Source organism: Dermacentor albipictus, chromosome 3, assembly GCF_038994185.2.
Source record: "Dermacentor albipictus isolate Rhodes 1998 colony chromosome 3, USDA_Dalb.pri_finalv2, whole genome shotgun sequence".
NCBI lineage: Eukaryota > Metazoa > Arthropoda > Arachnida > Ixodida > Ixodidae > Dermacentor > Dermacentor albipictus.
Window position 1 is genome coordinate 79,917,414 of NC_091823.1, and position 25,766 is coordinate 79,943,179.

The 25,766-nt window shown below is 45.5% G+C and overlaps 1 protein-coding gene across 1 annotated transcript in view; it reads right to left on the reverse strand.

Moving 5' to 3' along the window:
- Nucleotides 1–25,766, reverse strand: part of LOC135919173 (cell adhesion molecule Dscam1-like) — a 556,253-nt gene that overhangs the window by 135,128 nt on the left and 395,359 nt on the right. Inside the window, exons 6-12 of the mRNA XM_065452886.2 lie at nucleotides 20,411–20,683; nucleotides 19,177–19,584; nucleotides 18,635–18,796; nucleotides 14,926–15,210; nucleotides 5,888–6,007; nucleotides 2,098–2,271; nucleotides 796–943 (exon numbers count right to left, since the gene is read on the reverse strand). Coding sequence (XP_065308958.2) covers nucleotides 796–943; nucleotides 2,098–2,271; nucleotides 5,888–6,007; nucleotides 14,926–15,210; nucleotides 18,635–18,796; nucleotides 19,177–19,584; nucleotides 20,411–20,683 — 1,570 coding nt within the window. The remainder of the gene's footprint in view (nucleotides 1–795; nucleotides 944–2,097; nucleotides 2,272–5,887; nucleotides 6,008–14,925; nucleotides 15,211–18,634; nucleotides 18,797–19,176; nucleotides 19,585–20,410; nucleotides 20,684–25,766) is intronic.

Consider the following 25,766-nt stretch of genomic DNA (forward strand, 5'->3'; position numbering starts at 1 on the left):
TTTGGCTGCGTAAGGCACGGATGAGCGCAGCCACGCGGGCTCTACCTTGAAAGCAATCTGCGATGTCTGCAGAAGCTTGGCGTGCAGAAGGCTGATAGCTTCGTGTGTGCTGTGTTCTCGCCGCGAAGGTCGATTCGCTCACTGTTGCTCTCAGTCAGCGTTTTGACAGCGAATGTCCGTGGTCGTCGAGTGAGATGTGTTCGTGTTTGAGAGCGTACACTTGACATTATGCTTGCTAGTAAGCGAATGTTTACAAGTTTATACGGCCGATAAAGCTACTACCCTTACTTCGTATAGCTGTCTAACCATTTGCTATCGGAATCGGTGCTTTAGCATTCGGGCGAAACTGCGATTTTTTTCCATAAGATAAGCCGCAGCTATTGTCATGATTGAAATAATCATCATCACTCTCATTTTGCTTCCCGTGTGCGCTAATACAGAAGCCTTCGCATGATAACTGTTTTTTACGAAAGGCATCACATCCACATTTGCGGTTATGAACTGCTAACTGCGGCAGTGTATTATTCCTCAGGTTTTCTTTCGTTCGTGTTCGCGAAGGCACACATAACCAACGTGAAGTCAACCTTTTTAGTCTGTTTTCTTTATTAAAAATATCAGTTGATAGTCAGCACTGCTTTGATCCTGCCTCTCTCAATGCCCCCATTTTCTCTCGCTGTTGCGAAAAGGAAACAAACCAACTCGCTCAAATTTCATTTGTACTGCAGTTACGGAGCTGCAGTCTGCGAACGCAGAGAATACCAGCTCCGCTTACACAACGACATATGTCTACATTACCTAGCTTCGGCTTGGAAGTTGAGCACTTGACGATCCTTGGTCCAAGTGATATTGATGGGCTTTTCACCGAATGCCTCGCAGCGAATTCTCACGTCTTCTCCTTTCTGTACGTTCTGGGAGCTGAACTGGGACTTGAAGAAGGCCGGTACTGGTCCACAGCGTGGCATGTAAAGAAGAGTGTTTGCAGAGAACTTTGTTAGGGTTGCGCGAACAGGGCCTAATATGCTTATTTCATAAGCGTTTGTAATTGTCAACAAGAACGACTGCAATGAGCTATGCCAGTTCCATGGGTGATCACTGCTTTCACGTTTCCTTATTCTGTAGTGAGCTTATTACGCGCTAAGTGCTCTACGAGCCCTATTAATTAAACAATTGCGCCACCTTTAGGATGAAAGGATTGTAGTGAAGCAATAATTATTGCAATAAAAATCAAGCCTTTTCGTATTCATGCCTTGTTCGAACGTTTATTCACTTATATTTTAATGAGCTGTTTGCTGGTGCACACTAATGTGAAATCTGAGATTGTTCCGTAAACGTTCTCAAGGCAAGGAAGCACAGAAAAAGGAAGGAAAGAGAAAAATTGACATGTTCACGAGGGCAAGCTCACGTCTGAGTGAAATTGTTTTATCGAAAGGTATAGTGCATCAACACATGCACCACTATGTTGTACGGGTATTGGCTATGAAAAGAAACACCGAAAGAAAAGGAGAAAGTGAGTGGACAGCAATGGTGTTGCGGATAGTGTGATGAATGCTAATTTCCACTATACACCAGTTGCTTTCTCTTAACATAAGTCACCTTTTGATGCTTAGTGAAAGCGACATTGAGTCCCTTTATTCAGATTAAAGTACCACTATAACAATATATACAATCAACACTCATTGCAGGGTTAATGGTAAAATAGTGTCCCTTGCACTCTTATCACATTAAGCGCAGAACACCAAATTTTCTTTCTTCGCATAAGCTTTAGCGCGGGTTCTCACATTTCACTGCGGACTCCACAATGAAAAATGCCCTTCTGCATTTCTATCGGCAGATATTTCATGCAATGTCAAGTTTCTGCAGTGTGGTAGGCATTGCAACATCGCAAATGACCTCAGTATCACGTATTATGCTCTCGCATTCACATTTCACGCCACATCGATAGGAGCTAGACGATGTTATGTTCGTCGGTGCGTTAACACGCATCTCATGAAATATGCACGCACCTGCCTCGAAATAAACCACAACGCTTGCTCAGACAGGAAAATTGGGGTTTCGCTTTATTTATTTTTTATTCACTTATTTGTGATGCAAACTCACCGTGAACGCGCAGCTTGATAACTTCGCTAAGGCTTGGCTTGACGTTGTTCGTCGCCTGGCACATGTACTCGCCGGCGTCCTTGAGTCCGATCTCGCGCAGTACCAGCGAGCCATTTTCGAGGATCTGGATGTACGGATTGCTGATGATGGTCTGCGACTCGACGAGCGGACCCGCTGCGAGTGAGGCAAAAAAAAAAGATAGCGGCTTGTTCGCGTGTGCGCGCAATGCTTTACACTGAAATACACGGTGTAACGAGTAATCATGCAGCGTCATTCGATACAGCGCCCGCATACGCTGCCGTAAAACAACCCATTTCACGCCCAAAGTAACTCCGCGTTGGGCGCGGAACTGCCTGTTAGATGGCGCTGCTTTCGAACCTGCAATGAGCGCGCGATGTCGCCACTCTCGTTGATACCGAGTATGTATACAAAGCGCGACGCACTACGGGCAACACCGCGCCGGGCTCGTTGTTGCGAAAACAGCGGCGCCCGGCCACACGCGTAAGCTCATGAAAATGTCGGCGGTGTATAGCCCCGCAGCGCCCCGTGAGCCACTCCTTGGTCTTCAATTCTAATCCCCTTCCCGAGAGAGAGCCGCACCGCCGTGTGTGCTTGTCTGTGCGTGTACGCGGGACGGATGCGCGCGCGCGGCCGCCGATCGCAACAAAAATTCCATTTCTATGCAAATACCGGTCGGGCGCGAACTGCGTTACCATAGTTAATGCGCGAGAGAATTGAGGGGGCCGGGAAAATATGCGCATATATATATATATATATATATATATATATATATATATATATATATATATATATATATATATAGTGTGCGTGTGTGTGTGACGCTCTCTCAGCCGGTGGACCACCTCCGCCTTGCCCTGCCGCCTTGAGCCCGCGTTCCAGGGCTTTCGCAAGCTCGACGCTTTCTCACCGGAGATGGGTAGGAGAAGATCGGGTCGCTTCGGGAGCAACGCGAAAACGTTGTTGGCGATTTCGTTTGAACGCAAAGCGTGCCAGACGCGGGAAAGCAACGTGGGTTTCGGCTGCTGGGATCGCGCTTTAGCGCCGACGCAGACAGAAAACAGGCCCGTTTCTTTATCCCCTCTCTCCTTTTTTCGTTACTCTCTCTATCTCGTCGCTGCTCCTCTTAGCGCGTTCGCGTGGAGCGGGACAGCGGCGAGGGTGAAGGCGAGAAAAGAAAGTGCAGAAAAAAGCTGCCTCCGAAGGCAGAACCACAGCACTGATTCGATATCGACGTAAACAGCGCGAGCGGGGCGTCTGTCTTGCTCTTTGCGTTGTTTGTCTCATACGTGCTCACGCGCGCGGGCCTTTGTTGCTAGCGTTTGTACGTGCGTGCCTGCGCGTCTTGGAGCGCTATGGCGAAAGCTCTCTCTTGAGAGGGAGGTGCAGAATGCGCTGTAAACAGAACCGAGATGGTTCGCGCGCTGCGCGCAACAGCTGTACGGCGACCGCGCCGACGGTTGCGTGACGGAGGCGTGTGCGAGCGTCGCGCTGCCATTGCTCGGACCGACGATGCGTGCCATCGCATCGGCTGCGCCCAGAGACATCTGTGCCTGCATCTTCTCAGTTTCTCCCCTCGCGTCGCCGCTGCCTTCGCTCCGCTGTCAACGAGTGGGAGCTTGGGGAAGGCGGCGGGGCCTGCTGGAACTGTTCCAAGCTGCCATATAGACGTATGGATCTGCGCGTGGCTCCTCTCGCTAGGCAATGCCTGTCAAGCTATTGCTTCCCCTTTAGCGTTCCATCGCTTTCTTCTTCATATCCGGTGCTTTGTTCCCGCGTTTCACGTGCCTTCGGCGTGGTGCACATTCCAGGAATCATCACCGCCTTAGGCATTTAAGGGATATGATCCTTTAGTTCGTTCTCCGTTTCAGTTCGCTTACTCGGCGCTTCGTGTCTAAGAGGAAAGTCCTTGTTTATTCGCGGAGGCAAATCCGCGCGCGACGGAAATTGCGCGTGAAACCTGAGAACGTGATTTGCCTTGTAAAACGTGACCGGCATGGCCTAGAAGACTGCGCCGGTGGTCTCATCACAGTGCCGCGAACGCGCAACCAGCCTTAGCGCTGTTCCTAAAGTTTATGTCGGCTGTAGTTCTCATCTACATAGCCTACCGCTTCTTTCCACTTACTTCCAGTGCTACGCTCTTTTCTTTTTATTACGTCACTGAGCTGGCTCTTCCTTCCATCGTCAGCTTTTCATAAACCTTTTTTAGCACTTTTGTGTTATCGCCTCGAATAGCGGTGAAAAGAAATGAAAAAACAAGCACCAAGAATTTCTGCCTAGTGTCGTGTCTATACGTGTGTCACGACGTTCGCGTGCCAATGCAGTTGAGATGCATGATGCGTCGCATTAGGGGGCGCTGGAAAGCACGCACCATTCTCATTTTCGGACGTCGTTCTCTCTTTCTTTGCCTCTCTCTCTCTCTCTCTCGCCCAAATGTCTTGATACGGAGTGCGCATGCGCTGCAGACAATGATATCGATTCTCTCTCCCTTCTACGGCTTTGCGGAATCGAGCGCCGCTGTCGATGCTGACGGTGACAGTTGACTGTTGCGGTGATGGGCACACGGCAAGAGTGAAAGCTAACACGAAAACAAACACTTCGTGGTCGGCTAACTGCAGCCCAATTTGAATTCCTTTAGACTCGATCGCAATCCGATATCATCAGTGCGCGGCATTCCAGTCAAAGGAAGATGGAACACCGAATTATTTGTCTAATGGTAGCAGGACTGAACTTGTGAGTTCCTCGAAAGTTCATTCATGTAAAGCAGAACTGGATCAATCGATCGATTGTTGTCGGAATTAAATAAGCCTGATTTTTTACAACATCAGCTCCTGCTAGAATGAAGGGCGTGGAGCAGATTATTTGAGAACATATGGCCCACACAGCCCAATATTTCGTATCACGTACATTACAAGTATTTCCTGGTTCATGTGGTGTATTTCAACGTTGGCTTGCTCCAGGTGCGAGAGGAGTTAGCTGATCCAACCTATGAACAATCCTGCACCTCACAGCCGACATGGATAGATTGTGGTATTGAAACAAGAAAATTAATAAAAGACGTGCACGGAATGAATAAGCGCTGTTAGATCCGAGGTTGGGAGTAAAAAGCGGCGTTGCGGTTTACTACAAGAGCTTACACAGGTCGATGGCCTGACTCCACATTTTTACTGTATAATAATATGCATAATATTTAATGGGAACGTGCTACCTAATAAAATGTGATGGATAGATTTGTCAGCATCGCAATGTAAACCGCGCTTTGTCGTCAAACTCTCGGACACGTCATTGTTGAAATTTAGTGGTTCTCTGAACTAGCCGTTCTCTCTACACAAGTAGCGAGCGGCTGCCGCAAGAACCTATCTGCTAAAAAAAACAAGATGCCATTGGGCTCTCTGGAAGAACTATTGCAGGCTCTAAGCTTTAACACACACACACACACACACACACAAACACACACACACACACACATATATATATATATATATATATATATATATATATATATATATATATATATATATATATATATATAACGCACACTTCGCAAAACTAAACTTGAAACCACCTGAATATCTTTTCGCTGAATACCTGTCGAAACTGGGCAACTACAACGACCGCTTGTACATCCCATTTTTCCTGTACGTTTCCTTCACTGTTGATCACATTTACGGCGATTTGGGTGGCCATATGCCAGCAGTGAGTTGAAGCAGGCGAGTCTTGCAGAAACTACCGCTGCACGTCAAATGAGATCGGCACCGAAGTGTTAACTTACGAATCATCTTCTTCCACCTGATCTGAGGATGGGGCACCCCGTCGGCTTGGCAGTCGATGATGACGCTCTCTCCGAGGATACCAGCCTTGTCAGTGGGTTGCTTGCGCCAGTAGGGAGGAACTGGGCGCATTGAAAAATAAAGCATAGCTTGATAAACTGCAGCGAGAAGTAAGAGAAATACTAAGAAATATAAATAAAATGGTTATATTTGAGGACTAATGACTAAGGACAGCGATAGTAGAAGCAGCGTAACGGAGTGCATGTAAAATACCTATTTCGAGTGTCGGGCTAATTTAACAGCTCTTCTAACAAAGTAGATATTTTGTTCACATTATTAGTCTTACATTCCCAAAAAAATCTAGATTTGGGACATTGCATGACAATTGATGCTTCTCAGCATTTCTTTGGTTTTAACAATGAGATATTTATTATTGAGCTATTTAGCAAAGTGTTCGCTAATAAGCAACCTCACTAACTGCTTGTCAGTGCTCAAATTTCTATAGCAAGTACTGTGCTAGTTCCAACTCAACCACTGCTTTGCTGGTGCTAAAAAAAAGAACGATTGAGCTTATGGCAGCGAAGCTGTTAGCCTCTGGGTGGTTGCCATTCTTCGTGCCCGTCCATGAACAAAAATTATGATCATCAGCAGTGACTCATGCAATGGATTATCGGCAATGGCCAAACAAGCAAAAATGTAATGGGTCATCCCCCTCCTAACACAGAGGCCACAAGCGCTCAGCAAAACGAAGCGCACATTGGAATCACCCACACAACACAGAAAAGAACGTATGTTTCAATAAATACCAAGCTTTTAAGCAAGCATCCGAACTACCAATAAAGTATTGCATACCTTCAGCAAAATTTTCCAACTGCGCGAAGAAGACAAGACGTGAAGAGAAACACAGAAGCAGACACAAAGCGCAATGTGTGCATCTGGGCTTCTGTTCACGCCTTATCTTCTTCGCGCAGTTTAGAAATTTTGCTGAATCTATGAACCGACTAGCCCAAGAACATGTCTTACTTCTTTGCATACCCCACTCAGCAGTTGCAGTGGTGTTTTTGCAACAGCTTCTCTAGACATCCGCTTTCGCAGGGCCGGGATGGCGAGTCAATTCCTTTTTTTTTCTTTTCTAAAGGAACATTATTTTAAATAGTGTTCATAGGCAACTTTTACTTGTTTCATAGATGAAACCTCCAGTATTAAACTGTTTAATACTGTGTTCGTTCTAAAGCATAATTTTCGGTGTCCAACACCGCCTACACTTGTGCTAAAGCGCTGAAGAATGCGGAGGCTGCAAATGCAAAAGACACAGGCTGTTTTCGCGTATAGTGATTCTTAAGGGCTGAAGAAATGACACTTTCTTCAGTTCTGATGTTCGACATTTCATGTTTTGTTGAACAGAATAAGTGGGTACTGACACCACTAAAGCACCGCATAACTCCCGGAAGCCACGACTACGAGCACGGTGGGCTCGCCTACCCAGCAGCGATCGCAAAAGTTTGTCGCAAGGCAACCCAAGCGTGCATCACTGCTCACTCTACCACTGCTTTCTTTTTTTTCTTTCTTTCCAATTTTTAACGTCTCGAATTACTGGACGCAGTGTTCAAAGTTCCCGAGAGTGATTTTAGCTTATTTGATTTTTTTGGTTTTTGCGGCTGTTTTCTGGCTTTATTCGATGACTTAAAATGGAGGCAGTTTCGGCCGCAGCGCTGTTCGAAAATCCGCGGCGAGTTATAAATTGCCTGCAGCCGACAATATGATTAGGATAAATTACAGGCGGCCCCATTCTGCGCGTTGAGATTGGCTACAATTTCCCGCCAAAACTGGCGAGCGGAAACAGCATCGCACGTGCAGGCCGCCCAAAAATATAAGCAACGAAACGTTCCAGCGAGCGAGATACGCTATCAAAAAGCACGAAAAAAAAAGAGGCGGGAAAAAAAAGGAAAAGGAAGTCGTCGAGGACTGACGGGATTGTGGGCGTCGAAGATGCTACTTTTCGTCCCTCGGTTGACGGGGTTCTTTTCTTTTTTCTTTTTTTTTCTGCCCACGAAACTCTTCCACGCATCAGCCACGCCTACGCCGGGCGTCGGCACTGCTGCGGCAAATTCTTATTTATGGCGTCTTAGCGGGCGCTTGGTGTTCGGAGAGTTCGCTTAGAAATCCAGCGCCAGCTTGCCGAGGAATATCGTGAACAATGGTCCCGACGTCAGAGCGCGCAGCGTTTGATGGCGTTAGAATTGCAGTGAGAGAAAGATCGACAATAAGAAACAGGTCCGAAGTAACGTTATCTAAATTCCCGTCGCGTTTGACCGTTTTTTTTATTTCTGTTTTGTTGCACTCGCCTCCTATATACTCGCCTCCTAAACCACGTACCATGGATGTATATAGTGGGGGAAAGACAAGCCGTAGCTCACGGGTATACCGTGTGATAAATGGAGATTCCTTACTCAATTATTCTGTAACCCGTTGCGCTGATTTACGCCGCCGTCACTCGTGGACTTTCGACAACCGCTCAAGCGAATGCCCGTTGAGCTAAGGGATCATCGCGGAACACTCCTGGACTAGTGCGCTCTTAGACCATGCATTGACTCGATTACTGTGGAGTCACTGGAGCTACGCGGAACTCTGTTGAGAGATGGTGCGTGGAAGTTATTTGAGTCGCAGAAGTAGAGGCAATGCATGAAATGTATGAATTGTATCTAATACCATCAGAATGCATGAAACTTGTTCAGCAGGTATAAGCTTTGTTATGTCATGTTTAGCATACGTAATCTTTTTTAAAAATCCTATGGCACCAAACTAGTTCTCAGTTGTGAATGCGAAAGTAGTAATGCCCAATTGAACGTGGCTGAGCACTCCTTCGAGTTTTGTGCCACGAGTAATGTTCTCGAGTTTTGCTGCGTGGTACATGAAATCGAGATTTGCGATTAAATTAGTGCGTGTTAAATTGGTGCTGCCACTCAGCCTCACAAGAATCAATTATGGCGCCCGTGTGAGATTTAAGATGCCCTCGACTGTGTTCACGGCCTTCAAGCGTCAACGGCTTCACTACTCATTTAAGCTACTCATGCGACATGTTTGTTATGCATATGTTGATATTAAATTGAGAAAGAAACACGAACGAGCGATACAGCAGCTCTTCCAAGCGGGCGGTGCCCGGCATGGTCGTAGAAATTTCAACCTTGGCCTCTCTCTGGCAATCAATGAAACTTAATTTTTTCCCTTCCTTTTTTTTACGTGCAAGAGATAAACCTGACCTACAGACGCCGTCGCTGACTAGTGATTCCTAACAATGTGTACCAGCTGTGATTATTAAGCACGGCTTCAAACCTAGGTAATTGGGCGTTTTTGCCTTCTGTCTCCACTGGAGCTAGAACGCCCTGACTGTGTGTCGAATCGGCCGCCGTGAGTTAAGCACCAGAACGCTGCAAGCTCTGAGCTGGAGATGGAGCTAACATAATTTTCAAGTGAAACAGTGACAGTGGAGAGGACTAACGCTTTGATCTGGTGCGCATTTTCTATGGTACTGAAACACCAAACGGTTCGAACTCTGGACAGAGCATAGTTTGAGGATATCCGGGCCCAAATTTTTGTGTATGATCTTCTGTCCCCCGCTTCTGGCACGTAAGAAAACTCCAGAAATCAATTTGTTAAAGCCACGACTGTGGACCAGTTTGTTACCGACGGCTAGGATTCCAGTTGCGCTACTTTCACAATAATAAAGATGAACAATATCGCGAACATCTTTTTTTTTTGCAATTCGGGGCTCATGACTACTTTAAAGCCCCCTGTGGTTGTACTTGGTTTTCGCAGAAAGTACTCCCCCCAAAAAAGATATTCGGTTGCCCCATAGCGCCGGGTCTCGTTAGGCAGCCTTTGTGCGGCCTCGACACGAAGAATAATTGCGTCAGCGCGTGCGCATCATTGTTCGAGATGTCGACGCCACCGAAACTCGTCGTCCGCCAGTCGAAATCAGTATTTGGTGCAGAGTCGTCGTGACAAGGCCGGAAAATGATAGCGTGTCACCGGGAACCGAGGACGGAACTTGGCCGCGCGTTACGTGACCCGAATGGAAAGCTGAATTTCTCCGTTGCCTGGCCTCCTGTGCTTTCATTATTCTCTCCTTCTTTACTTGTCCGGGCGCCTGTGCTGCAGTGAGAACATTTTGGAAGACTTCGACGGGTGTGTCGTCATTCTTTCTGAGCCGCAAGGTTCTCACGTCGCGCAACGCAAAGTTCACACGTTCGTATATTTCGTTCTCTCTCTCTCTGATGGTTCCGCACCACCAAAATATAAGTATAAGCAAAAAGTCCATAGTTAAGGTTTTGCGCATTGAACTGATTGCGAACAACCACAATGACAACGACAAAAGCAGACATCTTTTGTACGTCCATTTGTAACATTATTGTACTCGTTCATGAAGCGGTCCTGATGGGTCATGTGACGGAATACCAAATTACTTCATTCGCGATCTAAGAGGCCTCATACCTAATATGCAAGGCAAGGACTATAGCTGTGCTTGGTGGTGCATTTACGAGAGGTATACACATTTTATAAAGTTGGGAGATATGTCTCAAACGTCATCGAATACACGTACTCCCCGGTTTTCTGTCATGTGTCAAGGACTATGTACGGAACACCGCATTTTTTCTGAGTGTCGCAGCAGATCTGTTCACAACAAACGTATCCAAACATATGAATCGTGTCATAATAGATCTTAATACTCAAATGCTATGGCATTGACATCAAGAGTAATCAAACATGGCTTCTTCAGCATTCTTTCATTTCACGTCTATTTAGCGTGGGAGTGTGGCGAAACGGCAGGTGCGAAAGAAGTTGTTTCGCTTTCATTTAGTGTTAAGCGTCCCGTGGGCTTCACATGTCGAGGAATCAATTGAAAGGTGCGCTTGGTCACGAAAGGAGGATTCTTCTTGAAACTTATTGTGCGCAACAAACAGGGACGAAGAATAGAAGAAACACAAGGACAAGCGCTCGTCCTTGTGTTTCTTCTATTCTTCGTCCCTGTTTGTTGCGCACAATAAGTTTCAAGATGAATTTGTTCCAACTAGGCCAACTCGTAGTGAGGATTCTTCGTATGAGAACGCGCCCGTAGGACGTGACCACCTTTGTCGCAGTTTGGAAGCCGCAGAGTCCTCGCCGCCCAGGCAGAGTGTTTAAAATTGTGTGCTTTAGGACTAAATTCTTATTGATAAGAAAGTAGCGATGTTGAAATAAAAAGCAATTTGTATGGGTAAATGCGCCACAAAAAGTCGTATTTAGAACCGCCAGTTTAGTTGTGCGGCCAAACTAGCGCTCTTGAATATAGCGTAAATATATTTAAAGCTATGCCTTCCTTGAAATCAGTAGTTTTATTTGCAGTTCCCTCCTGCTTCTTTCACTTCCTGCATTTCTCTGCTTCTCCCAGCTACGGTAGAAGCGGGAAGCCAAGACACCCCAGCAGAGTGGACGACGGACAAGAATTATTGTAAAATGAAAAAAAAAAGTGCTGGTCATGCCCGTCGCTATTGTACGTTAGGTTGGGAAACCAAACCGGGCAGCACTGATGCTCTTTGTAAATAAATACTTGTTATTTGATAGGATGGTGTCAATTGATAGCACGAGTTCACAAATACCATGCATTACAATTGCACACAACGCTGCTAAACTCATAATACAAAGAAGTGGTAAGGCGTACAGACACGGACACAAGAGAAGTGGTCAACATGCATGCCGACTGTCAATTTAAGGAAGCACTGAGGCGAAAAAAGAAAGGAGACAGAGAACTCATCTGCGCATGCTCTGGAAAGGTAGCACTACGTGTCGACCGGGTACACGTGCCGGTCTACATGATAGGTAACTGTTAAGGAAATTGATCTCTTCTTTATGTAAGGTAATCGAAGGCTGACTCACGCACACACTTCCGCCATTATTTATATGCCATGCCTCGACCATAAGACGCGTATCTTCATTCCTATGCCTGTACAATATCGCGCATTCATCTCACTTAGACGTGCAGTTACAATCTTGGGAGTACTCCCCTAAATCTTCGAAGCCATTGTTAAACTTTCAATCCAAGTATTCCAAAGTAGTAAAAAACGGAATATCCTTGTCGTGCCTTATGTCTTCTCTCACCAGATTGTGCATGCACAAAATGACCGCAAGTTCTAATGCACTGGTCCGGCGCCCATTAGAAGCAGGGTATCCTAGCGTAGCATTGGCCACTGTGGCTGAGCGCCTAAAGTCGATTTCGAGGGGGATGGACATGATTACAGAAAGCAGTAATAGCAAGAAAAGAGTCGTGGCTATTCCTACATTCATTCAGTATTGCACAGGCTTAAAAAAGTTGCAAGTAGATATGGTGTTTATGTCGTTTTCACTGTCCCCAATAAGCTACATAATATATGCGCTGCTATGCAGAGAAAAAAGGAGCAGGTGAAAAGCAGAAAAAGTACACATATTTTTCCAGTGAAGTACATCAAGAACAATTCTACTGACTGTCGCATGGGTGTGGTATGTAAAGTTCCTTTTAGCTCCGGCCATTTCTACATAGGGCTAACGAGGCGGTGTATCAATCAGGGGCTAATGGAACATAAAAGGTCGTTAACCAGTGGATCGCCTTCTAATCTTTCCTTACATTGCCAAGATCGCCAAGATTGTAACTGCACGCCTAAGTAAGATGAATGCGCAGATATTGTGCAGGCGTAGTAATGAAGATACGCGTCTTATGGTCGAGGCATGCAATATCAATAATGGTGGAAGTGCGTGCGTGAGTCAGCCTTAGTTTGCACTACATAAGGAAGAGATCAAATGTCTTAACAGTTACCTATAACGTAGACCAGCACGTGTACCCAATTGACACGTGGTGCTACCTCTCGAAATCATTCGCAGATGAGTTTTGTGTCTTCTTTCTTTTTTCGCCTCAGTGCTCCCTTCAGTTGATAGTCGGCGTTCGAGCTGTCCACTTCTCTTGTGTCCGTGTCTGCAGGCCTTACCACTTCTTTGCATTATGAACCCTTACCAACTAGCTCAGCTTTCTGTCTTTCTAAACTGCTAAATTCAACTCCTCTTTTAGAAGGATATTTGTTTTTCGCAAAGCCACATAAAAAAAAAGCTTAAGCTTTTTACGCAAAATTAGTACTGAAATTTGTTTGTCCTACAGCAATTCTTGCTCTTCTCGAATCTAACGAGAACGTCGCGAGTGGAACCGTTATACGTTGGCCGTATAAGGCCCTCATATTACTTTGCTTTATATTAGGCCGTCAATTTAGTAATTTAGAAGTGCATAGTCTCAAAAAGGTTTCGTAAAATATAAAAAAAAGCAAGCGACTGTTCATAGAATCGAGAAAAAGGCGTGAAGTGAGGGGGAAATGAAGTCGAGCACCATAAAGCAGAGTCATCATGTTCTATTAGAGAAAGAATCACTTCGTGCGCCTTGTTGACTTTAGCGAAAACTCATATCTTTGTGACCCGAGGCGAATGACCATGCGTGAACTGCCTTATCCGTGCAACTGTGTTGTATTACTTCGCACACTGAACTCTTTGTTGGACATAATCGTATCGTTTTTGGCTGAACCGAACAACGAAGCTGAAAAAACTACATCTCATATTCGCTGAAATATTGTTGACATAATATCTTGATTGCACAGAACGGGTCACGAAATTCCATTTCGCATTCGTTATCTTGTTCACATATGTATTTGGCGTCATAAATTACATATTCCTCCGGGGATGTGAGTAACAAACAAGAAAAATATTTCCGTTGCATATCAGCTTGATATTTGATCTTCAGATTTCTTCTGAAATCTCTTGTATTATAGTCAATATTCCTATAACAACTGAGTGAAGTATACTGTAATTTATGTTTTAGTTGGCGTGTTCATGCTGACGCGCTCAATGATCTGCAGAACGCTCCTGGAAGCAGCCGTCTCTGTTGTACGCAGATTACGCCTGGTGGCGGCTACTGTGTGCATGACAGCCCGGCCAGGCGCATGCACGCACTGTCGCAGATGTGTGCAATTCTGTGCACATTGGTTTTTGAGAGCGCTCGAGCTTATCCGATGCCTTCGCTTTGCGGGAGTGGCCAGCTCACACGCTCTACAAAGCAGTGGACCGGTCTGTATTGTGGCGGACATCTGCTGAATAGCAATAGAAGCAAGTAACTTTGACCTCTGGAACTAAGGTCAGAACAAATCGGTCCTTTAACATCCAGGGTGCGCTACTATTCTGGCACTAAAATAAACCTCGACACTTTCTTCATAGAAAACTTAACAGGGCACTTTTGCATCGATCGTTTTATTGTGCAATTTACAGCGGAATGCAAGGGTCAAGAAATAGCTTTTTCAACTTCAGAATTTGCTTCCAGCATTTCTGGTTCGCTGGGTACTAACGCATTTCTGCCTTTATAATAAATATTCAAGGCAACGCGCGTCAAATCACGGTCCCCTATTACGCTTTAATTCTTAAACTGTAAATGTAAACGAATTTACCAGGTCTCCCAAAACAAGGGAAGGCTGCGTTTAGCTTGCGGCAATGTTTCTTTTGTTTTTCCTCCTAGTTTTTATTACGGCTGCTGGCGGGGATAAAGTGACATATTTATGCAGTTCATCTGCTTCCATGCGTCTCATAAGCCCGATATTCGGTGTTAGGGCTTCCTGGTGAAGGTGTGCAAATTCTACGGTCTGCATTGCGCAAATCGTACTGTTGTGAGAGCATCGTCTGCTAGGCTGATTCAATCCCCACATAGCCTCTGCTGTTTAGTATAGGCAAATCTATCGTTTGCAACCACTTATCGTAGCCACTGTGAGCGCAGGAGCAAGTCTGCGCATTTCTGTTTACGTCGGAAGCGAAAAAGCAGCAGGGGTTGTTTCTAGCCTAGCAGAATAGCCTAGCACTCGAAGGCCGGACAAGAGTAAGCTCTGTGCCCATGCGCCTGCTGTTACCGCTTTTGTAGCTGCTTCCCCGTCGCATCAAACACTGAGCTGTGCGTCTTGCACCAGGTGCTTTGCTGAGAAGAAAACGCGCACCACCGTTTGCGTACCTTTGACGGTCATCGTGGCCGACCGGTTGACGGCGGCGGCCGGATTTCGAGCGACGCAGGTGTAGTTGCCGCTGTGCTGGGGTCCAACCGAGTGGAAGGTCAGGGAAGAGGTGAACGCGTTGAGCATCTCTGTGTGCGCGCCCAAGTCCGGGCCCAAAGGTCGGCCGTCTTTGAGCCAACCAATGAACACAGGCGGATCGCCGTCGATGACCACGCATACGACCACGGTCCGCATGCCTTCCTCCAAGTCGCTGGGGAACTTGAACGGGTCCACTTTTGGTCCCACTGCCAACGATAACAGAATAAGTGATAGTGAATCAACAATTATTAAAAAACTCAGCTAAGTTGCTTGCAAGCTAAAGTCGCGGCATTGAAGTTTGATAAGAAGGAATTTAGTTCGCCTTCTGGAGCACAGGCCTGCAGGTGAGCGAAGGTAAAGAAAAAATGTAGTGAATCACACTAACCCTTCGATAAAACACTGGCAAAGAGAAAAAAATAACTTAATAGACAAAACTTGCGACAAATACAAATAACATTATGATTTGCACTGAAAAACGTATGATAAAACGAAACTAAGTACGGGAACTGATGCGTACGATGAGGAGTGACTTATCACCTGAATGTCTCTGTTAAAACAGCATATGCTGGAACAAGAAATAAAACGAAATTCTTATATTCAGTTTCTACTCATAACTCAAATACAGCGTAACACATTGTATTAGTGAGCGTCCGAGAAGTATTCTGTAGCACTGAGCAATTAGGAAATGTCAAGTTCTTTTTGAAACATTTCGCGTAGGCACAAAAGATATTTATGAATACGTAAAAACCATTCTTCAACTGAATCGTCCTGAAAACATTGCCTCATTCTTCCTCACTGCAAGTGCTATTCAAATACCCGTGTATTTCTTTAGCACTTAAGCCCCTACTTTCCCCATTGAAGGCGTGAACCACTTCTTGTCATGTCTCAATGGCGGTATATTTAATTTTTTACGCAAGGGACTGCTTATTAGACAGAATTATATTCTAATGTATATTCCCTGTTTCTTGTACCCTGCCTAAACTTAAACTCTTTCCAATGTAATTAATACGGTTTAATATTTAGACAAGTGTAATTGGGGTCGCACACAGACGCCAATACGTCAATCAAGCAAAGCGATATGCCCGCCAAGGATATGACGGTTTATAAGAGGCCAGCCTAACTTCCATATCCATGTTTTCTTGAAATATCAACGTGTGCATAAATATACCATCTCATGGTGCGCAACGTACGCGTGACTGTTGTGCATCCACCGTTTTATGAAACGGTAAAGCTGAGCCTATAATAATGGCACTAGTTATTACGCAGCGAATAAGCTTCACCTAAACTGAATAAGACTGCTCGACGTCACCAACTCACGGAGCACGAAAGACGCTGTGCTGGACTTGCGCCGGCTTAATTTTGAATATCTATGGTTCTGTTAACATGCTACCAATGTGCAGTGCACGCGGCATACGCATTCTTTCCCCCGCCTGCAAGCGGCTGTTGCACCTGCCGCGGTGTTTCAGTGGCAGCAAATATTCAGATGGATCTCTCGCACCACTTTCCGCAGTTTCCAAGGCAACGTTCTATCTGCAGTTATAGAAAGGCAGTGGTCATATATGCTTGTTCGGCGTCGAAGGGAACTTGCGCCTTGTGTCGTAGAATGAAATGTTTCAACATTTTAAGTTTTTATTAATTACGAGCAGAGTGCCTGCGACGTGCGCTCACAAATTCAATTACCTGTGAACCTAATTTATTCTGCAAAATTTTGTAAGTTCATATCACAGATCGGGTCCTTATGTTCCCACGTATGCCTCGCCAAAGCTTTCACTCGGATACCATGCCGAAACGCGCAGATTAATGGCTCCTCTTGTATAACACCACCACAATTTTAGTAACACCGCCACCGCCACAAATTTGTTGACCTGCAAATTTCCCCATTAAATGTGCAGTAAGAGCTTAGTAAACTCAATTATCGCTTGCGCCGTTATGCCGAGTTTGTCAGGACATTTTAGCGCTGGGCTGTAAATTAGAAATGTGTACAGGGAGGTGTAAACTACAGGATGCGCTAATTTCAGCATTATAGTCCCACAGTAATGTATACCTTTATATACCATGCACGAAAACAGCAGATCTGGCCAGCACGTCAAACTTCTATTTCCAACCAGACAGTCTGTTTATGAAGAAGCTTGATAGACGCAGTACTTACACGGATTTCGCCACTCTATCTGACAAGCTGTGCCTCTATAACTTCGCGCACATCGTTATTTGTAGCTGGTAAGAATCCCACATGCAGTGACCAAATGGCCATTAGGACAACACCGCTTGCCCTATGCATTCCCTACCACAGGGCAATGGGAATTTGCACACCACTTCCGCTTCATAGTCTACATCGTAAAGCATAGTAAAGAACTACCGTGACGGTCATGTATCTGCTCCTTGTCAGGAGTGGGATGGCGCTCCTTTGTTTACCAATTTTGTATTTCTTTCAAGGCACATGGATAAGGATGTGCGCAAAATTACAGAGGCCCAGACTATCAGATGCCGTGGGAAAGTTGGGCAAGCAGCGCGTCTATCGACTTTCTTGATAAGGACGCGGCCTTTTTTAAATCAAGGTTAGACGTGTTTACCAGGAGTGGCGCTTTTATGCATGGCATATAAAAGTGCAATTCTTCCCAGGAATACAGTTAGTTAGTGCATCGTGCTGTCTACATCTTCTTCGCGAGGCTAAAATTTTATCCAAGTTCGAATACGTCCAACATACAAGAATTTTGTTTCTTCTATTGCTTTATGGTCCTGCGTAAAGCACGCTTTACAGGCTTTGTCATGAACACGAGCGGGTTTTGTGGCGAAGCCTGTGAAGCGTGCTTTACGCCTGGCTCGAAAGCAACAGGAGAAACCAAAACAAACTCTGCAGGAGTGCGCAAGGGGAAGCGATAAGCGAATTCTTTGAGATAATAAGGCACGTCTATGAGTGCAATACACAATGACACGTGTACTTCTTCATCTTCATCGGGTGACCGCATTTCACCGCCTAACAAATGTTATCGCTCAGTGCAGGACGCGCCTACATGTATCGGAAGTTTCTCGAATGTTATCGATGCTTCTATCCGGTGTCTCTTGTCATCAAACGTAGTGTAATCTGATTGCATGTATGCGCGATGCGAATTGTGTAGTACTTTCGAGAAGACAAGTGGGCACCGGCGATTACTCTGGAACCTTCGATGATTCATGGGTAAAAGCGGTCGCGCTTGACCCGTAGATCAGATTTTCGACGATTGCTGACTGCGTTCGACGCTATCGTTGTGCTTTAAGAGTAGCCGGTTTTCGAGAGCACAGGTTCGGCCAATAAAGAAACTTAGTTACTTCTTTCATAGTTTCGCTGTTGTAATCTCCGTTGTCAGTACAACGTGAAAATATAAGGAAAATTAAGAATTACTAGCCCCCTGATTTCTCTTTCTATTAACGTACCATTAGCGAATCGTACATAAAATTTTATGTAGAGGTAGGTCTTATATTATACAAAACAAAATCTCTGGCTAACTTTGTTTCACTTTTTCAAAATTCGCTGCACCTCAGCGAAAATCGGCCGATTTCCTGATCCAAAAGTGAAAGTTGAATGTAAACGTTGTTGCCATTGCAAGGATATGCCAAAAAAAAAAACCAAGGACTTCCGTAATTTCAACTCACCCATGACGTGCACGTGCAGTGGTCTCCTGGCAATGTCCCCACGTCCGTTCTCAGCGACGCATTCGTAGGTACCTTCGTCCGCTTTGCGGTTCACTTCCGACAGAACTAGCGTCCCGTTGGCATGAACGAGCTGGCGGTGGCCGCTCGGAAGCGTTCGTCCCTCTGAAAAACAAAGAACGCAAAAAAAAAGAAAACGCCAGAGCGCCATTTGCATACGTTTTGGTAGACCAGTATCTGGTAGAAACATTTGAACAATACGCCCAACCTGCTATAGTTACGAAAGGATGCTGCAGAAACCGGTGATGATAAATGTCATTCAGCAAATTAGTGAGCTGAGTAATGATTTGGCCATTCGAAACAACCAGCGCTTCTCTAAGAGCGGTGAGCAGATTACGTCAACATGGCAATGCACTACAAACAGAGTTTGTGTCAGGTCTCTTAGAGCCGTCGAGGCTCAAACAAGAGTGATGTTTCGACCTAAATAACCCGTTTTCTTTCGATCCCTCCGCACCCTAAACCTTGAGTGGAGAGGGCACGCTCACCTCGCTCCCACCGGATGGCAGTGAGCGGATATCCGCCGACGGGGCAATGCACCACCAGGCTCCCTCCCGAGAGCGCAGTCACGTTGCCCATGGGCCGGATGGCGGGTGGCCCGTACACGTTCACGCGGGCAACGTGCGCGACCGAGCCTACGTCGTTGGCGGCGCGGCAGCGGTACACGCCGCCGTCCTCCGGCCGCACGCTGCTGATGTTGACGTAGCTGACCACGCGGTTGTCGCGTGTGACGTAGTCGCCCACCCGGTAGCGGATGGTCTCCGGCAGGTGGCGCCCGTCCAGGTCCCACGTTACTTGAGGCAGCGGGTTGCCCGTAGCTGTGCAGCGCAGTGACACTGAGCCGCCGGGCTTGTGGATGGACTCGGAGAACACGCTCTCCAGGACTGGTGGCTCGTCTTGTGTTACGGCGAACCAGGCCACATGAAGAGAAATTAAGCTTTATTAGCAGAGGCGATTCAAGCGGTAGCTATAGAATATATTGAGCGTGCTCGAGATTCAACGACGAGGAAAACGTGAAGCACGCTGATGACGATACGTACAGATCAGAAAGGTTTGCGCCTGATGATGATATCTATAGTTGAAGAAGATGAAATTCACAGTCGCATACTGCGCTCATCAGATATTATTTAAAGTCTTTTTTTGCGGCCATCTGGATTAATCATTTCTAGAGTTTCTTATCTCTGCTCTTGAGTACGGCTTTTACTAATGTCGTGTTTTATTTTTTATTGATTTTATTACCGTGCATAAATTTTATAGAAATCCTCAGTGACGAAAAGCACTTTTCCAGCTGTTCAGGGGGACGGTATGTAAAGGCTGGTAATACTTTCACGTCACAATATCGTATTCAATTCATTCATTACCAGCGTAACAAAATTTATCTTATTAATTCGCACATAAGACCACATGTTGAAATTGCGCTATTAAAATGAAGCAGTAATGAAGTCGCCTCGATTGTGCACAAGCCTTGAGGCCACCACCAACTTCTCAATATCGGTCCTCAATATGTGCTCCAGAATGTGTAGGCGTTTACACTCAACCCTTTTAGCTCACTGTGGAGAAAAGCTGAGCATAACACCGAACTCACCCAATTTAGATTTTATTGCAGTGTTTCATAATTAAGGTGTTTTGCAAACTATTGCATTCTGTGGCTGAATTACAGTGCAGATGTTTCATGGGAGTAATTCCGGTCAAACCTCGAACCTTGGCCTCGTCGAAGCTCACCGTTAAGGATGACCTCAGAGGCGGCCTGCGCTACTTCGAACTGGTTGCGCACGAAGCACTGGTACATGCCGCGGTCCTGGCGCTTGACAGCGTTCACCACGAGCACCCGGTCATCGAAGAGCAGCTTGACCCTGTCCGAAGCGTACAGGGGCCTCGCGTCCTTGGACCAAGAGAGCTCACGCACCGGATAGCCAATCGCCGAGCAGTTCAGCCGCAGTGTATGGCCGATGGACGCCGAGACACGTGACGGGCTCACACTGGCACGTAAAGGGGCTGCACAAAAGAAGGAGCAGATATTGAAATGAACTGAACGTGAGTGAATGAATGAATTCATGATTTCTGCGCTTAACGTGTCAAAGCAACATCGAGTGTCAATCAATCAATCAATCAATCAATCAATCAATCAATCAATCAATCAATCAATCAATCAATCAATCAATCATCAATCAATCAATCAATCAATCAATCAATCACCGTTACTGGGAAAAATTCTTAGGCCTAAGAAAAATCTAGGAAATGTGAGCACAGGGTACAAAAGTGTTCTTGCTGGCAAAGGCTAAGACCTGCCCAGGTTGCAAGGTTAAGGAGCCACGGCGGAACAGACCGCTAACAAGTAACCCAAGAAGCGCACCGGACCTTATCGACACGCGTTATCTATACTTACCTGAGCGAGGCAGTTAAGGGTAAATATGGGAACGATCATCTTCATACAGAAGAAAAATTACGATCTCAGGTATAGCTGCCGCTTCGAGAATTATCAAATCATATTTATTACGATGTTTGATGGCGCGTGCCTCTCAAGGAAGCAGCTATAGCTTTCCCACCCCACTGTTGTTTAACCTGACATAATGGCTTTCTAAGTTACATTTATGCAATACTCACTGTAAGGTCGCTCTGATTGTTCGTGTTCTTAAGTGTCACGAATCGGCCTCGTGCTTTGTGTATAGAGAGGGGGTTCACTTCCCCCCATGTCAGCGGGGCGACAGTTGCTGTGTTATGTGGGGTCACAGGCAACACGCGGGGTTAGGTGACGCGTCGCGGCAGGCGCCTGGCGGGCGAGTGCCGATTCCGGGAAGTCGGTATTGTGCGCACGGTGTTGGCAGTCCGCCGACAGTCACACAGACCAGCCTTGAAACGGACCGCTGTACAAGGTATTGTGGGTCTGGAACCCGAGTGCCTGACTAATTGGAGGCGCCGCCGAGGTTAAGAAGGACTTAGCAACTCTGACCCCGTGCCGCATGCAGTGAGCATGGACTTAATCTTCTACGCGTCCGGAACGCAATCGCCAGCCTTGTTGTTGGGTGCGACTGCCTGTGTGGTGTCGAAGGCCAGCTTACCGTGCACGCTGTAGGAATGCGGTGCACACGTAAAGAGTGCATTGGGACGACGGCGTCTTGGAAACACGCACTCGGAGAACTTTGTCTTGTAGACAATAAGTTTGAAGGACAAGGAGGGCCATCCGTCTCCCACACGGCCAAACTTTGAGTACAGCGGCACTTCGTGGTGTCAATGCCCCTGCTTCCGAGACATTTGCGGCCTAGACGCCGTTGGGATTTGAAACGGTCTAGCGATAACTTGTTCGGGCCTGGCATGTTTTGCTGAGCCCGTCACTAACTACGGAGAAATGAGAGGGCAACCGAGTTTTGGCGAAGAAGGAAAAGAGCTTTGTTTTCCAATATGTTTATTTTTGAGAGTAAGCCCATCCCTGTGGGTTGTGGCTTAACAAACGGTTGATTCTGATTGGCAACTGAACCTGTGGGACGGGCCAACGGCCCTACCGCCTTTTTTTGTATATTTGGGCTATAAAAATCGGGACGACATGCTGTCCCTCAGACTTGGCTGAAATCAGGATTGCTGATAGATCAGTGAGCCTCCGTACTATGTACGTTAAAACGAGTCTGGGTTCTAACAGTCATTGAGACAGTAGAAGAGTGAGACTTTGTTTCTCAATTGTTCAAGTTTGTAATGTATTTGTTTTACCTGCCATGTATATAGAAAAGTTTGCCTATAAATATTTCTTGTACATCTGACCTCATCGTTTCCTGCCTGCGTTTGATCAACAACTGCCGATCATCGTCCGATAAGCTTCAAGTTCCAACGGTGAAGCGAGGACGGAGAACGAACGAAACTTTACTCTCACTATGGTTTTTCTTTTCTCTGCTTGTCTGTTTTTCCCCGTTCTCCCTTCCCAAGTGTAGAGTAGCCAATCAAGCACGTCCTTCGTTAGCCTCCCTATCTTTTCCTCTTTTTTTATTGATATATGGATATGTCGACGCACAATTTAAGGCGCCGACTACTCCTTAGATCTTGAATGGGTCTAGCTTGAGACATACAGGGTGCAAGATCGCTTATCCAATGAACTTTTCATACAAGCACCAGGACTGTCAAGGAACGTTTTCACAGTACCACTATGACATACGATACATGGTAAGCACATGGTAGACACATGGTAAACACACATGGCGAACACACATGCTGCATACGATATACTAGTTAAATGACTCCTCAGTTCTGTAGAAATAAGTCTCAACACTACAAATGAAATTGTCGCCAAATAACAGTCTCTAGTCAGCGAGTGGTACATACATCGTGTAAATGCAACATATAGTCACTACGGAACAGTAGCATAACGTAATCGACAAACACATACATATATGCAGCGACATTGAAATATACGGAACAATGAAAGCGTTAATAACGCCTAACAATTGCGCTGTCTTCAAGGAAAGTTTTAGTACTTTTAAAGCGCTCTTCTGCAAGGAAGTGGTTGGCCAAGGACCCCAAAATTTTTTTAAACTGAAAGGTCTGCGATCTAAAGATAGGGATGATTTAAGTCGGCGTCTTGGTGTGTCGTGATCTGGGCGATCTAGAAGGCGATGTATATTGTGGTCTACAAATTCACAATCACATTCGGGGGTTTCCGTATGGCCAATTCTGTGTAAGAAATGTTTTGTGTAGGCAGCGCCTAGCCTTAATCGATGAATAACGGATTCTAGGTTTCTGTCTAATGACAATGAAAATTTGAATTCGATAAACGAATCAATATGATACAAATCCGAGCTCTTAAAATTCTGGACAAACCACGTATTTCTACACATTTTGAAAGACGCTGTCATGTTCATTTCTCTCTCCATGCAACACGTGAAGTTGTTTCTTTGCCTTAAGGCTTAGTAATACACGATATTTTTCTGACTTCCTTATTATCTAACCCATGTGCAACTCGCTTTTCATTCTGTAATAATCTTACCATGCTAAATGCGAATGTACTTTATGAGAAATTGATTGTTTTTGCATGCGCCCGTCATAGAATTCTCTTGCGTCCCAGCTTCAAGAAATTATGCATATTGATGTACAAGTAAATAGGTGACAGCCAAGTGCTTTCGCTGAATACATAATTATTGCGTCTTCGTTTGTTTAGTCTTGTGTGCCTCATGTTTTTTTTTTAGTTTGTTACTCAATCTAACTGATACGGTTTCTGTATATATTAAATTCGTTATTCAGATATGTGCTCGAGATTCGTTTCACTACACTTTTTTTTTCATTTTGCTAGTATCGGAGATTCTGCCTGCGTGTTCAGACATTCAAAGCTCCACGTGAAGATGTCCCTAGGTATTAGTGCTGCATGTTTGCAACCGAATAATTCCATGACTCAGTAATTAAGTGATTTATTTTCTTATAAAATCAATAATCGAAATCTTCTTTTTTACTCAAGTCTCCGCATATGTCACCCTCAAAGAACGCAGGTTAATAATGTCACCTAGTAGTGACAGTGAAGAACTAGACAGTAACAAAAATTGTGAGGCAGGAAACTAACTCTTTACTGAACGACCATATGCCCAGAAAAAAATATAGTTACACTCAAAGCACAACGATGGCGGCGAGCATACTCTATGACAATTTCATTTTTAGGCCAATGCATCGGCTGTTTATCCGTGACTCGTCGAAGGATCCAGAGTAATCACTGGTGCCCGCATGCTTTCCAGAAAGTAAAACAGTACTCGCGTCACGCATACAATTTGATCACACAAGGTTCGGTGTCAACATAGGCAACATAACGAATGAACAATAACATTTGAGAAAGTTCCGGTGAATGAAGGCGCGTCTTCCGTTGAGCGATAACATTAAGTTGTCAGCGGGCGAAGCGCACTCGGTGGAAAAGGAGTAAACAAGTGGCCAACAATATGTACGCGTCAATATTAAATAAACTAGATTAAAAAATTAAACAAAAATATTTGTTTCGTTCTATTGTTGTCTGCCTATTGTAGACATAGCAAATAATGCAGCGTACCCCACATAACGAAGGGAACTTGGAAGAATATTGAATTGGACGAAATAAATTCGCTTTGAAAGTTGGTTTGCGCGATACCCGTCGCTGCGCTCTTCGTGATTAATTTTGTAAACTACTGCACAGGCGATGCCACACACAAATCTAATTAACCACTTTTGTGACCTAGACCAGTATTAGCACGACTATGCACTTGTCGACTGACTCGGAATCTGACTGAGACGCCATCTCAGATCGATCCCTCACTGCGCACCCCCCTCCCCGTCCCCCGCAGACGTTCGGACTTCCACTTTGTCAATATAGGATTTCCAAACAACCATTTGGGTGCTGTCAATAGAATGGATGAACTAAGCTGTGTAAGTATTATGACGAACTTCGCAGTTTGAAAGGACGAATTCATCGTAACTCGGAAGTGATTGTGTTTTCATGGTCGTTGCAACCCTTCCTCGCAAGTTGAAACAACGCAACTACGCTAAAGTATACGCAGAGAAGAGTGGAAGTGTTTGATTGAAAAAGCTAAAAATATAGTTATATCGGTATAGCGAGCACACTGGCTGTTATTGCGTTGAAGAGTGTACACTTGAGATAACCTACATTTAAACAGAGCCATCGCAATCGCCAATGACCTATCAAAAACCTACCTTCAACACACGAAAACATTCAAGCACTGCCCACATCGTAAACGTGTCGCGTACAACGGGGGTGATATAGGCTCAAGCTTATGGACGACAATGCTCAAAAACCTGTGCTAGGCTTGTCTAATTATCGAAAGGATTGTGAGGCCACGCAAATTACCTAATAATGGAGCTTTTGGTTCGTGAAGGCACGACGATGTTCGCAAACACTTGCGACTGCGAATGTCGGTATTCTTTCAATGCGTCCCGCTGCTCTCGCGCTTAGGTAAAAGAACAAACCCCGATGTCAGGGAAGTCGCTAAATGGACAGCGCCAAACTCTGAAAAGCCGCTGCTACGCCGATGTTTTATCGTTAACATTAACAAGCCATTAAAGCATTGACGTGATCTCTCAGCCCGGGTATCACCGTGCTTTCAGTGCTACATGAACAACACAG